This window comes from Corylus avellana, chromosome ca11, assembly GCF_901000735.1.
Source record: "Corylus avellana chromosome ca11, CavTom2PMs-1.0".
Classification (NCBI taxonomy): Eukaryota; Viridiplantae; Streptophyta; class Magnoliopsida; order Fagales; family Betulaceae; genus Corylus; species Corylus avellana.
The window spans coordinates 10,957,868-10,975,115 of NC_081551.1; the positions used below are offsets into that span (position 1 = coordinate 10,957,868).

Sequence of the window (17,248 nt, forward strand, 5' to 3'; positions counted from 1 at the left end):
GTGGCTGGAAGTTTCATGCCTATCGGCGACGCCCTAGGGTCGCCGGCCGTAAATCGTGAACCCAACCCACGAGCGTCCTTCCCGGACATGGCTACACCTGGGTCGACCATGGGAGCAACCGTCGATGACTTCCTCTCCGTCGAAGTCTGCATTCCCTTGGGCAAAAGCATCAACCTCGGTGAGCTCTGAGGATCTCCTGCACTACCTAAAGACACCCCATCACCGGAACAAGCGTCAGATGTATTGACGAGAGAAGCACGAACGGTGGCGGGAGGCTCCGAGACTGTCGGCGATGCCCCAGAGTCGCCGACACCTCCTTTCGATGTCGACGCCCCTGGATCGCCAGTCCAACCCTCCCGCCAAACCATCGACGACCCACTTGTGCGTTTCGGGTGAGAGGGATGCCTTCTTATTCCAGTGGGTCCAAAAGAGCTAAAGCCCTGGCCCATACCGAGTCCCACCCCGGCCACCTTCCTCTTTACCTTGAAACCTCTCGTGGACCGTGGGCCTACCCTACCAGCCCACTCCTTCTCCTTCTAACCACTTCTCACCTTAGCGCCTTAAACTAACGTAGGGCCCTCTGTGGGCCTTGGACCTTGCACAGCCGCACCATCCTTCCTTGCCAGCTCTGTTTCTCGCCTTACTGATTGGGCTACATTGGTGCACCTGCCTTCCTGCCTGGGCCCATTGTCCTCCAGCTTTTTTATAGCCATTTCCAAACTCTGCAGACCCGCGTCAATCTCCCCTCTCAGTCTCCTTAACGTCTCTCTTCAATTACGGAGTTCAATACCTACTCCAGTATGGGTCTGCGCCTGACACTCAGAAATCTTCCGTCCCATCAGGTCTTGCCCAGTACCATCACTCAACGCCTGCTTTCTCACCCGCGTTTGAAGGTCACTTGCCGGAGCCCTCGCCTTATTCTCTTCTATCTCCCTGAAATTCTCCAACTCCGACTGTCGCAATTTCTCGCCCTCCTGACCGCTAGGTGGCCTCGCCGGATTCTGGAATATCGGCCTTGGCTTCGGACCTGGTTTTCCTGTGCGTAAAGCCTGAGGGATTAATGTTGTGGACGACTCCTTTAACCGTCTGGGCACTCGGGCCACAGGCCTTGAATATGGACCAAATCGTTCCTCTGCCGGATTAACTGACTGGGCCAACACATCGGTGTAGCTCCTCCTAACCTTCCCCTCCTGAACCTTCTCCTCTTCCTTGGTACCACGAAGTGACGAGTTGGCTAAACGCACTTTTGAAATGAAGCGTCGCCAACCTTGCCCGAAGCGCCCTTCTGGGATGAGAACCGAACCACACCTTCTCCTCCCATCAAATTCCTCAAGCGTTAGGAAGCATCCATGTCTATTTGAACGTCGCTGCGCGATGAACCGTGGATAACCCGCTCTGGATTGGTCTCAGAAAACCTCTGAATCCTCCACTGCCACTAGAACCTCCACTTTGCGAACTAACCACTCTAGCTCATCCTTCTGAATGAAAATGGACCTTTGCTTCCCTTTGCTTCTCTCGAAAATCCTCACCCCCACTGCCCCTGCCTTCACTACCAACTCAAATTCCTTCGCCTCTATTGACCAACTTCTCCCTCTCGAAATTTTGTTGTAACTACTCAATTTCTCCTTGCTTTTGTCCTTCAACTCAACATGTAGAAATACCAGAGTTATAAAAATACCAGCTTTTTCTTCCTCCAGCTTTTTCTTCTCCACTCTCCTCCAGCTTTTTCTTCTTATTTATGACAACATCTTAAATATAGTTTAAAAATACCAGAGTTTATGTTTTTAGTAGTCAAAATTCCAGAGTTTTTCATATGAAAAATCTCAGTTTAGTCCTGGATCATCAAGAATAAAAATGTTATAAAGATTAATGAAGATGTCCTTGCTATTTCGGTGCAGTCACGAGCATGGGGGAAATATAGGCATATCTTGATCTTCTAATAAAACTTATATTTTGAGAGGGAAGCAAAGTAAAAAATTCCTTGGGGTGAATAATCATGAACTTTTAAGTTCACCTACAAGCCAGAGGCTAATATGATTAATAAGGACAAGATTCTCTTACAATCTGCTGAAGCCTAAAACCCATATTTAAAATGGTATTGCTCCTGCATTATGTTTCTTATAAGTATAGATAGATGATTTGCTAATAATATTTACTTTGTTCTTTATACATATTAGATTGTCAGATTTCAAGACAAAGAGTCCCATCAGATATTTCTTGAACCAGAGGGCCGAACTGTGCCAGAGCTTTATGTCCAGGTGTGCCAGCATATCAGTTATTATTTTTTATTTTTTACTATTGTTTGAATGGAAAGGCAATATATATAGCGACCTTTTTTCTTTCTTATTCAAAGCTATAGAAAATGAAATGAAGGAACAAAATTAATTTACGAAGGATAACATGTGCAAAGGCTTCATTGCCAATTTATCTCGTACCTTGGCACAGTTTTGGTAGTCTTTGAAAGAACATCAACAAAACAACAACAGTAATAATAATAAATCCATGTGAGGTGGCTATGTAGTTGTCAACAACAAAGCTGATGTCAAGACCACACCCTTTGTCTTTTTCTCTTTTTTGGCTTCTGTGAGAGGTAGTATACCAGCATAATATGGTCCAAATAATGACAATGACAGGAGAGTGCTTCTGGATGAATTGGCTGGGATTATGAGCTGGTGGGAGAAGCCATGGTATTGGGGCAAATTTTAATGCTATTCGATATCCAAGTAAAAGATCTAGAGATACTCATCATTCTCCAGCCATGTTGGAGTTTTCAGATTTCATATTTTACCAGAGTCCTATGGACATCCCACTTGTCGGTGGAAAAATTATGTGGTCTAATAATCGATAGAATCAATGTTGGTCAAGAATTGATAGGTTTCTTCTTTCTCTTAATTGGGAAACAGTTTCCTGATGTAATTCAAAGGAGACTTCTTAGACTATTGTCCAATCATTTTGCATTATTGTTCAATTGCTGGTTGTGGATCTGACAAAGCTGATTGGTACGACTTGGTCAAGGGCTTTGTTATCGAAAAGGTAGTGGAAGCTCTTTACCCTCCCTACAATGATGGCTCTGTGGGGTTTCGAGTAGGAGAAGTCAGTATTTTAAATTTGAGAATATGCAGTTGAAGTCAGAGGTCGTTGTGGATCAAGCGGAAATATGGTGGAAGTCATTCAATTTTCAGGGTTCCCCTAGCATTATGTTGGCATGTAAATTGAGAGCTCTAAAAACGGACTTGAAAAAATGGAATGAAGAGATCTTTGGTAATGTTGGGAAGAGGAGAAGGAGTTAGTGGATGGTATTCAAGAGCTGGATATTATTGTAGTAGGTAGATTGTTGATTTAGGAGGAAAGGAAGAGAAAAGAGGATTATTCTAGGGATTTGGAGAGGCTGATTCTTTATGGAGAAGTGAGTTGGAGGCAGAAATCTAGGGCGCTTTAGAATCTACGCTCTTTGCAAGCAATCTAAGAGGCAAGGGGAACCGAACCCGCTTCCGTGCCTGGACCCAAGGAAACACGCCACACGCCTTATTTCGGCTCTCCACTTTTAAGTTGGTAATGTGTCTGGGCTGAGGCTTTAGCTTTCAAGCCCGGAGACGATGAAGATTGGGCCCTCCCTTTATGTGAGGCCTTCAATTTCAAAAATACAATGGGCTTAAAAGAAATGGGTCTCAAGCCCACTCTGGCACCAGAGGCCAAAGGAGAAGCCTCCACGCCCAAACTCTTAGGTCCGACCTTAAGGCTTTGGGCTGATTAACAAACAGGCAAAGGACCCCCCCTCAATGGGGTTGGGCTTCAAATCCACATCTCCACCCTTCACAAAGTCTTCTCTGCTAAAACCACCTAGAGGCTTACAGGAAAGTTGTATCTTCAACCCATTGCCGTAAGAGACCTGGAAAACGGATAGAGCTTTACGCAACTCTAGTATGCAACTCCTCCAGCCCCTCCTTTCTGGAATAATAGTAAAATCTCTCCTTCTGCCACCTCTGTATTCTGTGAGGGCCAGATAACGTTTGTGGGTATTGGAACATCTTTGTGCGTTAAAAGCTTCACTCCCAACTCTTGATGTTTTAACGAAATCTATCAGGCCATACCCTTGTAACAGAGATTCCATAGTACCCACCAACCACACTACGCTAATCTTGCCCAAAAAGATTGCTCGAGAGACGCCCATACACTTTTCGACAATTTGTAAGACCAATGAGCCCACTGCTGCTGGAAAGTCGAAAACCTTTGATTCGACTCATAACATACTTGAGTACCCCATGTCAGAAAACCAGAAAAGAGAACTTAGGTCGGGAGAGAGAGAGAGAGAGAGAGAGAGAGAGAGAGCACTAACTTGCGCTTCATATGTTGGGAAGAGATGCAACTCTGATAAAATACTCAGGCTGCTCCAATTGCAATTTTCATTGGTGCCAAGATTTCTAACAGTGGTACAAAATGGGGAACTAGAATCCTTGGTTTTGTTTCTTCAGAATACTTTTCACTACCTAAGTTCATCTGGAGGGTGAGGATAAAATGATTTGGATTCTAGCAGCTTAGAGGTTAAGAGCATTATTAGGAATTAAAGCCAAGGGATGGCAGCTTATTTCCTTGGAAAAGTGATAGGGAAAGTCAAAACTCTACCAAGTGTAGCAGTTTACACTTGGAAACAGCATTGTGGAAGATCCTCGGGATAAATAATTTGAGAAAGAGTGGAATAATCATTGTGGACTTTGTTGCATATATAAATCAAATGATAAGACAATAAATCATCTATTTCTTCCTTGCAACATCGTTAAGGAGATGAAGACTCTTACATTTTGCCTTATTGCGCTTTTCCAATAAAATTTAGTACTTGCAGAGAATTAGAAAGTGCCTAAAGGTTGTACTTTTATCCTCTATTGTATAGTCTAGCTTTGTGTCTGTGGTAAGTGATTACTAGTAAGAATTCTGGAGATTCATCTTGTTGCATTAGCTGCCGTTTTGCAGTTGAACTCTTTATCAACTGTACAATCAAATTATATTCTGAGGGGAGTCTTAAGAAGATTACGTCTAATCTTCTTTATCATATGTTTTCTAATGTACAAGCATGTTTTTGACATTTTTCCCTTTAACTGCTCTTTTCTTTCGTGACAGGGGTTCTCGACTGGGTTACCAGAGAGGCTACAGTTACCACTCTTAAGAACTTTACCTGGACTTGAAAATTGTTCAATGCTGAGGCCTGCTTATGCTGTAGAATATGATTATTTGCCTGCTCATCAATGCTCTAGGGCTCTTATGACAAAGAAGATTGCTGGACTTTTCTTCTCTGGACAGATAAATGGAACCACAGGCTATGAAGAGGCTGCAGCACAGGTAATTATATTCTTATTATTTGTTCTGAGAACTAGAGAAACATTATCTGGTGTTGTTCTTGATTTATTTTATACTCTCGGCGCATGAAAAGATATTGTGTAGTGGGTAGTGGGTTTTGCCTTGGTGGAGACAGAACTTTACGCTTGTTGGCAATATAGGCAGTTTGTGCATCTAAGAAGCCTTCTCTCTTCTTTTTTACTCCTGTAGGGCATCATTTCTGGTATCAATGCTGCCAGACATTCAGAGGGTAAGCCCCTCATTGTTCTTGAGAGGGAGAGCAGTTACATAGGGACATTGATTGATGATCTGGTCACTAAGGATCTTCGAGAGCCTTACCGAATGTTGACAAGGTAATTTGCAAAAAATATCTTTTAGGAAACTATTGTTATATCATTTCTATCTATCAACAGTTTTTATATTTGGGAATCAACTCTTGATGAGATAGTAATTTCTAATGTTTGAATAGAAAACTTGACAATATTTATAACATAAGTTAGTCATTTGGAATTATAGAAAAATAAATAAATAAATAAACCTCATTTGGATGAACTCATAAGAATTAAATTTCTCCGTCTTATCTACATTAAGATTGTGATGAACTGGTAAGAGATTTGGAATGTGATAGTCCTGATTCTGTTTGACTGTCAGTTTATCTGATGATATGTTTCCAACATGATCCTTAAGCAAATATTGCGCTTTTTATGTTTTTAGAGTGAAATTAACCATCAAGTCACAGCCCAATGGTTTTTGGACCAAATGACATTATTTCCCTTATAAGGTATGGAGGGTTAGGTCATTGTTTCAATCCCACATGTGTGTATGAGTGGTTTATTCACCTATCAGAAAAAGAAAAAGAAAGAAAAAAAGTTGTGGTATTACCATGTAAATGCAAGTCCTTGCATGTCCAGGAAAATGACATTTAGTATCCTAATATATTTTTTCATGCCTGACATTTTGCATTTGTGTGTCCGTCACATCACAGGCCATTTTACAGATTTCATATCTGAAACATCCTTGTGGAGGGGGGCTAGAAATCATCTAAACCAAAACATCTTTGTTCTCCTTGAGGCTTCAGAATTAAGATACAAGAATGTCACATGAGAGAAATAATAAGTAGAATGCTCACTCAAAGCATGTTGACCTTGCATGTGCCTGGCGTGACTGTTTATATTTTAACCACTTGTGTACATGAAGTGTGTGTGTGCATTGTCATCTTATTCATGAAATTTAATGATATTAATTGTTTTTTTTTTCCATCCTCTTAGCCGCTCAGAACACCGGTTGCTGCTTCGATCAGATAATGCTGATAGCCGTCTCACTCCATTGGGACGTGAAATTGGTTTGATAGATGATAGACGCTGGAAACTATACCAGGATAAGCAAGCTCACATTTCAGAGGAAAAGAAGCGGTTGAAAACTGTCCGGATTTCAGGTTTGTATCTTTTTTCATCTTTCTTGATTTTTTTTTTCTTCCAGTATCTTTCATTCACCACTGAGAAAAGAAAGGAAAGTAGTCTAAATATCTCTTTTTTTCTATCATTTGGTTTGCAATAGATGTTAGAGTGAATATATGAATATTTGAGGAATAATATGTAATTTCCTAATAGTATAGGGAGTAATCTGCAAGCCTTCTAGAGGAAGCCAAGGTGTCCTAGTGAGCTGTCCCCTATAGCTGTGCAGAATATTCCTGTAATTGGCTTATCTATTTAATGGACAAAGGAGGAGGAATGAGCTATGTTCAATTAGCACCATTCCATTTCTTCAACCGCATTTCATTTCATTACATAGTATCAGAGCATTGCAATAATCGTATATGGTAAATACATTGTACATTGTGTTCACTTCTATATTTTTTATTCCCTTTTTTGTTCAACAAGGCAAATAAATAAACATGCTTTGTTCTTTCGCGCTTTGGGGTTGGAGGGACTAGTGTCGGTGTCGCCATCAACATAGCCATGTTGGTTGAATGGTGCGGTCGTTGACACAGTTTCCCTCACCAAGGATGTGAGAATGATGCTTCACCGCTCCTCGTATGTGCCCTGATAAGCTAAATGAATCAGGGTAGTTGTGTGGTGTTGGTACCGGTGACCTTTGTTTGGCATTCTGGTGGTTGCAGTCGATGCCGGATACGTTTGCTGTAATGGCCGGAGAAGCACTTGGTGACCACTGTTTGGTCTTTCGGTGTGGCTTCTAGTTATTGGTCAAGGATTTTTATGGTTGTTACTCACAATTTAGCCTAACCAACATTCCGGTAATGGTTGTTGGCTACATCTATGGCCACCGGTGAAAGATTGATGAATGTTACCATTTGGTTGCGGGATATCTCTTAAAAATACAGCGAAAAAACCCAAGAAAAAACATCATGAAAGTATAGCAACAGATTTTGCAAAACAAAAATTTGCTTAGGTATAAGAGCCATACCTAGAATTGGCTAGGCTAGGTGATGGGGGTGATGTGATTCCTTTTGCTCCAAACTCGATCCACGCGTGTAGACTAGGGTTTCTAAACCTTCTTCTCAATTTTATAATGAGAGCAAGAATGTCGGCTTGAATGCCTACACAAGACGCCTTTAAATAGGCTTGTGTTTCCAAGTGGATGTATGACTAAGTTTCCTTGTCAAAGACTTGAAAAACCTAAATACTCTCACCAATATACACGGCCACAAGGGTTCTCGTTGTGTGGGTTCTCGTTGTGTAATTAGGTAAAGCCGAATAAGGGATTATAATCAACTTGAGAATGGTCCTAAAGGTACTTATCAAAAAATAAAAATAAAAAGAATGGTCCTAAAAGGAAAATAAAAATTAGCTCTAAAAGGCCTAGGACACTTATCATCTTATGACTTGTCCTACATTACTATTAATTACAATTCATTGCACTAAAAAATTGTAATTGTAGTCTAGTATTTATTTTGATTAATCAGAACTCCCATTAACATCTTATAATTGCAATTGACCTCTCCATGAAAATCCATAATCGAATTAAAGTCATAAAATAAACTATCACTTTATTTCACTCTCTCTTAATCCTTGAGTACTCAATTGAATCTCTTGATTGTTCTTGTACTCTAGAAATCATATTTCATTTAGGGTTCGTTTGGGATTGTGGTTTCAATAAGTGCAATTTTAAAAATTGCGTTTTTGATATCGCTACTTTGTAAAATCGCCAAGGTGTTTGATAAACATGTTAAAAAGTACTTTTTTATCAAATATTTGTTATGCGAAATCGTGATTTGGTTTAAATTCACACTTTTTTCAAATAAGCAGCCCCTAACCTGTTTATAGAAATCGCATATTTTTTTTTCCTATTTTAGATTAAGTGCTTTTTAAATCGCAATGCCAAATACCTTATATTTTGCAATATCTTTTAAAAACGTAGATTATTCTTGCGAAATCATAATCCCAAACACACTCTTAGTGCATTTAATTTTAATAACTCCTTACTAGTATTATCTTTTGGTCTGCGGGATTCTCTCTCTCTCTCTCTCTCTCTCATCCATTCCCGCCTGTGTCGGCGCGTGGGTGGCGCGTGAGAGATGATTGGTGCTAGTCTTAGGCTGTGTCATGGCTGGTTCGAGAAAGTGGTCTGTGGAGTCCAAGGAGTTTGAGGTGCTAATTAAGGTAGGGGCGTCAGGGGTGAGGATTTTTTAGAGGAATAAAAGGATCAATACGTCTATTTTCATGAAGAAGGATGAGCTAGCTTGGATGGTGTGAATTGTGGAGGATTTGGTAGTAGTGGATAACTCAGAAGTCTTTTGGGATCAATCCAGAGCTGGGTATCCTAGAATAATCGCTCAGAAATGTGCTAATAGGCATGAATGTTTTCTGACGGTGGAGGAATTTGATGGAAGAAGGTGTGGCTCGATCATCATTCCAGAAGGATGTCGTGGGATAGGGTGGGATCGATTCAGTGAGGAAATGCGAGTGGCAAACTCTTCTCTTTGTGAGCATCGAGTGGTCAGTGAGCATCGAGTGTTCAGGGAAGAAAAGAGAGATACGGAGGGTAAGGAACGAAGGAGTACGCGGAGGCATTGAGGCTGTCGTCGAAGCAAACCGAGTGTTGTAATTCCGGCCAAAAACAGTTCGTATGGGTGCAAAGGTGGCTGAAAGGTGCCTCTGGTTATATGGAACAACAAACCCATGAGTATGGCAGGAAAGCATTGGTTTCGACGAAGACCCATGCATCGGTGGGGGCTCACGGCGGTTTCGGGGTGGTTCCGACGAAGATTTTATGTCCGGCAAGGTCTGTCCAAGCACCTGTAGAGGATGGAATACATGGTTCGAAGGATGGAGGTCGCACGGGGGTTTCGTTGAGAGCTCCGACGAGTAGTTTCCAAATGCTGGCGTTGTTGCATGCTTCGATGACAGCTTTTGAACGCATGACGGGATGGGGGGGGGAAGGGGCACCATGTTGGGCAGACCTACTCTGAGATAAGTCTTGAGCTCCTCAAAGTCAGGGAGTTGTTGAAACATCTGAAATGGGAGTGTGACGTGGGGCTGACGAAGATTGACATGGCGATCAAGCATATGGAGAGTAGTGGGCTGGGGCTTGGGCAGGGAGATAAGGATTGAGCTGGCCAGAGGAAATCAGTACCGAAGGGCAAAAAGGAGTTTGGGCTGGAAAGGAAAGTCACTAAGCCCAATAAATGGCTGAAGGTGAAGAAGAGAGCGGTTTTTAAGCCTAAAGGAACGTTGGGCTCAGGCGTGGGCTTTAATAGCCCAGGGCATGCTGGACCAATAGGAGCAAAAAATTCATAAGAGGTGGTTCCGACGGAGAAGCATGAGAAAGTCGCGAATGGCTTGTGACCTTACATGGCTAGGTCGGCAAGCCCATCGTCTGTGGTCGCAAGGGTCTTATCAGTGGAAGGGGGGGCTAGGTTAGCGGCAGAAGGAGCACCCAAGGTGGTTGTCGGCACTGGTGGCAAGGATCCTCTAAGTCCGGCGATTGAGGCACAGCCCACCGAAAAGGGCAAAGCTTTGTTGACTTATAGGAGGAGGAAGTTTGGGCCACAGAGGTGGGACGCTGCACTGGTGGGCTCATTAGAAGCCTCTTCTTCGGCTTCTGGGCAGGTGAAAGGGATCCTAGGGTCGAAGCGGGAATCTACCCAGAGGGTGCCGGAGACTCAATCTTTGCCGGAGAATCCACAGAGTTTGCCGGAGCGCCGAATGGAGACCAGCGATGCTGGTGAGGGTTCGCCGGAGTGCCCTGTGGAGACAGGCGATGCTAGTGAGGACTCAGGCTCCACCACAGATCAGGCTCCGATGGAGTTTTCCTCTCGTTGGAATTTTGGGATGGCTGTAGGGGATTGTGTGCAGAAGGTCTGTTGGGGGGAGGCAATGAGTTTGGTTCAGTCATTTCAAGTTGGACAAGAAGGAATTGAAAGTGTGCCGGCGATGGAGCTATTTGGGCCTGGGTCACATATGGACGAGGACAGTATCTCAACAACAGTCGGGTTGGAGGATTTAGGGTCAGAGAAGATTTCTTCCAGCTGGGTAGTTGAAAGCTACCTCAATTTTTGTCCTAAAATTGGTGTTTCTGATGAGGGGAAGAAGGAGGAGTTGGCAGCTTTGTTCAATTCTATTGAAGCTTCCAAGATGCAGTTTGACTCTGATTTGGGAGGCTTTTCTGCCTATGGTCCTGCCCCCAAGGGATTTAAGGAGTTAGATTGTGCTCCTCTTTTTGACAGGGGCCAGACGATATTTGTGCAAGGTAGGGGTTGAGGTAGGGGTCGAATTGGTGGATCATGAAGCTTAAGATTGTAACATGGAATGTGAGAGGGTTGAATGCCCTCAAAAAAAGGTTGCGTATTAGGGGTCTCTTGAAGGAGTGGAAAGCAGATATAGTGTGTTTGATTGAGACTAAGATGGAGACTATTTCCCATGAGGTGGTCCATAGTTTTTGGGGTGGTCAACATGTGGGGTGGAAGTATAAAGGGTCTAATGGTTTGTCAGGGGGATGTTACTGATGTGGGATAGGAGGGTGGTGGAGTGTAAGGAGGAGTGTGTGGGGCATTTCATCCTGGCGTGCTCTTTTCAAAATGTGGAGGACAACTGGGTTTGAGCGTTTGGGGGGGTGTATGGTCTGAATGAAGATGTGGAGAGGAGGTTCCTTTGGGAAGAGCTAGCTGGTTTGATGAATGTGTGGGAGGCCCCTTAGTGTTTTGGCGGGGATTTTAATTTTGTCCGGTTCCCTAGTGAGCGCTCTAGTGTTTCTTATTACTTTTCTGGCATGATGGATTTCTCGGACTTCATTTCAGAGAACAATTTTGTAGACATTCCGATGATGGGGGGACAATTTACTTGGTCTAATAATCAAGAAAATGAGATTTGGTCTAGAATTGACCGGTTCTTGCTATCATCGGATTGGGAAGATCATTTCCCAGCAATGTCACAAAGAAGACTTCAACGCATGTTCTTAGATCATTTCCCTATTTTACTGGATTGTGGGGCTCTTTGCGGAGGTAATAAGTATTTTAAATTTGAAAACATGTGGCTCAAAGCCGAAGGTTTTGTTGACAAGGTTAGTTCTTGGTGGGGATCTTATTCGTTCGAGGGCTTACCTAGTTTTGTGTTAGCTAATAAATTGAAATCCCTCAAAATGGATTTGAAAAAATGGAATGAGGAGGTGTTTGGTGATATTGGGAGGAAAAAGGAGTTGATGGGAGGTATTCAGGAGCTGGATGAGTTGGCAAAGTCGAGAGGTTTAGATCAGGAGGAAAAGATTCAAAAGGCAGAAATGTTGAAAGTTTTGGAGAATACCTTGTTGTGTGAAGAAATTCATTGGCGCCAGAAATCAAGAGCTTTGTGGCTCAAGGAGGGGGACCGAAATACTCATTTCTTTCACAAGATGGCAAATTCTCATCGCAGGTACAATCGTGTGGAAGCGCTTCGTATTAATGGCGTCTTATCCGATGATCCAATTGAGGTAAAAGATCACATTGTGCAGTCTTATCAAAGCTTATACTCGGAGCAAAGATCATGGTGGCCTAGAATCGATAACCAGCCTTTTTTGTCTATTGATGAGGAGGATAATAGGTGGTTAGGAAGAGATTTTGAGGAAAAGGAGGTTTGGGAGGTGATAAAAGGCATGGATGGTGATAAGGCACCGGGTCCAAAATTTCTTCTCCATGGCTTTTTTTCAAGCTTGTTGGGGTGTAGTTAAACAAGATGCTATGGCGGTTTTTGATGAGTTGCATCGCAGACATCAAATGGTGAAGAGCTTGAATGCAACTTTCATTTCCTTGATACCGAAAAAGGCGGATTCGGTGGAGATGGACTTTCGGCCCATTAGCTTGGTGGGAGGGGTGTACAAAATTGTTTCTAAGGTTCTCGCCAATAGGATGAGAACTGTTTTGGGTAAGGTTATATCCTACTCTCAAAATGCTTTCATCGGGGGTCGCCAAATCTTAGATTCGGTTCTCATTGCAAATGAATGTGTGGATAGTCGCATGAAGTTAGGGGTGCCAGGTGTTATTTGTAAATTAGACCTGGAAAAGGCGTATGACCATGTAAATTGGGACTTTGTTTTGTATTTGCTGCATAGGTGCGGTTTTGGTGAGAGGTGGAGGGCTTGGATAGAGTGGTGTATTACGTCAGTAAGATTTTCCATTCTTGTGAATGATTCTCCGGAAGGGTTCTTTAACAGTTTGAGGGGAATTCGGCAACAGAATCCCCTCTCTCCGTTACTTTTTGTGCTTGTTATGGAGGCCTTGAGTAAGATGGTGAATGTGACAGTTGACCAAGGCTTTTTGACTGGTTTCTCGATGGGAGATAGGGTCTTCTCGGAGTTGGTGGTTTCTCACTCTTTATTTGCTGATGATACTTTGATTTTTTGTGAAGCTTCTCTCGAGCAAATCCGGTATGTGCGTCTCATTCTCTTATGTTTTGAAGCTGTTTCGGGTTTGAGAGTTAATCTTGGAAAGTCAAAAATTGTGGCTATTGGAGAGGTGGAGAACTTTGGGGTTTTAGCTAATATCCTCGGGTGTAGTGTTGCCGATTTGCCTATGAAGTATTTGGGTCTCCCTCTTGGGGCGCCGTATAAGGATACGGTTACGTGGAATGATGTGATCGAAAAGATGGAGCGTCAGATGGCAGGTTGGAAAAGGATGTACCTCTCTAAAGGAGGCCATATAACTCTCATTAAGAGTACATTGATTAATCTCCCGACTTACTTTTTGTCTCTGTTTCCGATTCCTATGAGTGTAGCTAAAAGGCTTGAGAAAGTCCAAAGAGATTTCTTGTGGGGGAGGGATGGGAGATGAGCCTAAGTTGCATCTTGTAAATTGGAACTAAGTCTGTCGTCCCCTGCACTACGGTGGTCTTGGCATTTGAAAGTTGCATCAGTTTAATCAAGCTCTCTTGGGAAAATGGCTTTGGAGATATGCGAATGAGAGTGAGGCTCTTTGGTGCAAGGTTATTAAAGCTAAGTATGAAGACCAGGAAGGTGGGTGGTGCACGAAGGAGGTTTTGGGTTCTCATGGTATGGGCTTATGGAAGCATATTCGACAAGGTTGGAACTTCTTTGCCAAAGGTATTCGGTTTGAGGTGGGGGTCGAAAGTTCGTTTCTGGCACGATATTTGATGTGGGGAAAATTCTTTGAAGCATGAGTTCCCATCCTTGTTCAGTATCGCTAGACACAGAGAAGCTTGGGTGAAGGATAATTTTACTTGGAGGAATGAGGTTGTTGAGTGGAATGCCATTTTTGTGCGGCCCGTCTAGGACTGGGAGATGGATTTGGTTTCTCCTTTTTTTGATTGGTTGTACTCTTGCAAGATCTCTATAGGTACTGTGGACCGTATTCGCTGGTCCTCGTTTAAGAAAGGCAAGTTCAAGGTTAAGTAGCTCTTCAAGGCCTTGTCCAATTTTGACCATGAGGTGTTTTCTTGGAAGAGTATTTGGCGTACACAGGTGCCTTTGCGAGTGGCTTTTTTCGGGTGGACCACAGCCCTAGGCAAAGTTTTGACTCGATAATCTGCGTAAGAGGAACCTTATGGTGGTGGAGTGGTGTAGTATGTGGAAGAAGACAGGAGAGTCAGTAGATCATCTTCTTCTCCACTATGAAATCGCAAGTACTCTTTGGCATACCATTTTTAGTCGGTTTGGGTTGCGTTGGGTCATGCCTTGCAGGGTGAGGGACTTGTTCGATTGCTGGTGGTCGGGAGGACGTGCTCGAAGCGCGATAGTGTGGAAGATGATCCCTCTGTGTCTTATGTGGTGTATATGGATTGAAAGAAATGCTAGATGTTTTGAGAACTCTACTAGGACTATAGAGGAACTGACTCATCTTTTCTTCTTTACTCTTTACTCTTGGACGGCCGCTTGGCTAGCTCCTTTAGTGATTAGTTTCTTTGACTTCCTATTTCATTTCTCTCCCTCTTAGGCGCTCTCTTTTTATATTTTCTGTGTATGTGGGTTGCGCCCCTCTATGCTTTTGATATATAACATTATTACTTATAAAAAAAAAACTCCTTACTAAGATAGTCTGGCCAAAGATTTAGAATAATCAATTCCCATTAAATTTATCTCAAATGGATATTTCATGTCACTTTGATTAAATCAAAGGATTATGAATTCCATCTTCAGGAATTATGTTCATACATTACTACATGTGATCACTTTGATTCCTAAATGTATCAAAGTAACTCTCACTTGACATGAGTTCACATTCCTCTCAGGATTGAGAGTCAATGTTATAAGTTGTTGTGATTTCAAGTTTTTCATTTTTGACAGCAATTATATATAAAATAACAACTCACGTGGTCTGTTCATTGCATTGTTACTGCACCAACATATCAATCAGAACTCTTCACTTCCCTTATCAAAATAAATCATCATGATTGATATATTATAGTCTTATGAAATGGAATGCCCAATTCCATTATTGACTACGAATAATATTTTATAAGTTACAACTTCACAACTTTTATGGTTTAGATTTTTTGTGCAATAATCGCATTAACATACCTCAATTCATAGTCAATATAACTTGAGGAGTACATGTATATATACAAAATAATATGCACATGTAAAATATAATAATCCTAATGTTCTTGTATAATTCAGAAAGTAAACAACTTTATTTAATAAGCCATAATGTCATACAATTGGAATTGCCTTTTAGAGCATAAACCCTAACAGTGTTTGGTCTTTTGTATTTTAGTAGTTTGATTTTTCGGTATTTTGGAGTTTGGGAACTTTTTTTTTTTTTTTTTTTGGCTTGTTCGCTGCATGGGGCCTCCTCGTTTCTAAGTTCTGTGTGTTCTTCTTTGTGCCAGTGTGCTACCCATCTGTTCTCACATTTTTGTGCAGTGTTGTTTCTGAGCGACTTGTGGTTTTCTGCTCATGATTTGCTTCCAGTGTGCTTGTTTGTGGTTTTCTGCCATTATTTTTGGTGCTTGGCCTTTGATTTTGTGTCAGTGTACTGCCAACCAGTGAGTTTGTTTGTGGTTTTCTGCCACTATATTGTTTTTTGGTGCTCAGCCTGGAATAGAACTTAGTCTAGACAGTAGGGAGATACTTCGCATCTTATGGAATCTAGGGGTACAATCGATCTGATATGATCTCAAATAGGAATGCTGAAAACGTGGCTGCTACTTTTGCTTGAGCTGTAAGACTCATGTTCCACACATTTCTCAAGTATCTAATGATTGTTTTCTGCATCAAGTTTCAGTCTACATGAGCTTGATCCTTAATGAAACATTAATATTAACACGGCTAATTTACTTGTGAGTAAAATTAATTGGGCTGCTTATTGACTGTGGGGATTTATTTGGGAAACCCAAGTTGGTTATTATTCTCTATTTTAATCTCAGGAGGAGATTTGGCTACCGATGTGACTCACCTGTCTAGTCAGCCTGTAAAGGACTCTTCAACACTGGAGAGTCTTCTGAAGAAGCCGCACGTGCCATATAAAGTTCTTGATAAGCATGGTTTTGGGAATGAACTCTTGTCTAAAGTGGAGAAAGAATGTGTTGAGATTGATATCAAGTATGAAGGCTTCATTATGCGGCAACAAAACCAACTTCAACAGGTGAGTAATAAATGTTGTTTGGTTTACGTAAAATTTTCTGAATCACTTTAGCTCATGTCATTTTATTCCCTTTTTGGAATAACCTACCATTTTGGGCATTGAATCAGTGGCAGAGCTAGGAAATCTTTCCAAGATGTCCAAGGTTATATATATATTATATGTAGTTGTAGATCGAGGGTTGGCTTGCTTCTTGTAGTTGCATGACACAATGTGGTGGTACCTACATCTTCTATAGGACTTGAACTTTGCACATATTACACGGAACATGAAGAGGAATAAAACTAAACTTACGTGAATCCAGATTATGTTTTATGTCATGTACACATCAATGTGATGCTAATATCAATGGTCTACTTGAAGGAGTAATTATTGGGTGGCTAGACAATTATGTCACAAGCTAATTGACCCCATTATGTATTGTCCAACTATGAATATGTGAATTAATAAGTTAATAAAGTATCATCTTAAATATGGGTGGAAGAGTTTTAAGTTTAGAAGTTATACATTAATGACACAACAAATTATGATATATAATTGAAAATGACATATTTTGTTAATTTTCAAAAAGTTCGGGAAGTAAGAATATAAATTAAAAAATATAATTTACGGAAAAAGATACTTGACCATCTCCCATCTTCATCATTGCATTGAATGTTGAGAATTTTATTGTGTCCTTTGTCTATTTCTTATTTGTAGATGGTCCATAAACAACATAAACCACTTCCAGAGGACTTGGATTACTATGCAATGACAACTTTGTCTCTTGAAGCACGTGAGAAATTGTCCAAGGTTTGTATGATAACTTTGTTTATTTAACTAGTAGCATAATTGACTTTCCTCATGTTATTTGTTTGGAACTGCATTAACATAAATTTGAACTCCTAATTG

General features: G+C 41.6%; 1 protein-coding gene across 1 annotated transcript in view; it reads left to right on the plus strand.

Moving 5' to 3' along the window:
- The window catches only part of LOC132165823 (uncharacterized), a gene marked incomplete at its 5' end in the record, with an annotated part of 54,450 nt that overhangs the window by 36,632 nt on the left and 570 nt on the right, over positions 1-17,248 (plus strand). Inside the window, 5 exon segments of the mRNA XM_059576506.1 lie at positions 5,116-5,334; positions 5,542-5,684; positions 6,600-6,766; positions 16,143-16,360; positions 17,057-17,140. Coding sequence (XP_059432489.1) covers positions 5,116-5,334; positions 5,542-5,684; positions 6,600-6,766; positions 16,143-16,360; positions 17,057-17,140 — 831 coding nt within the window.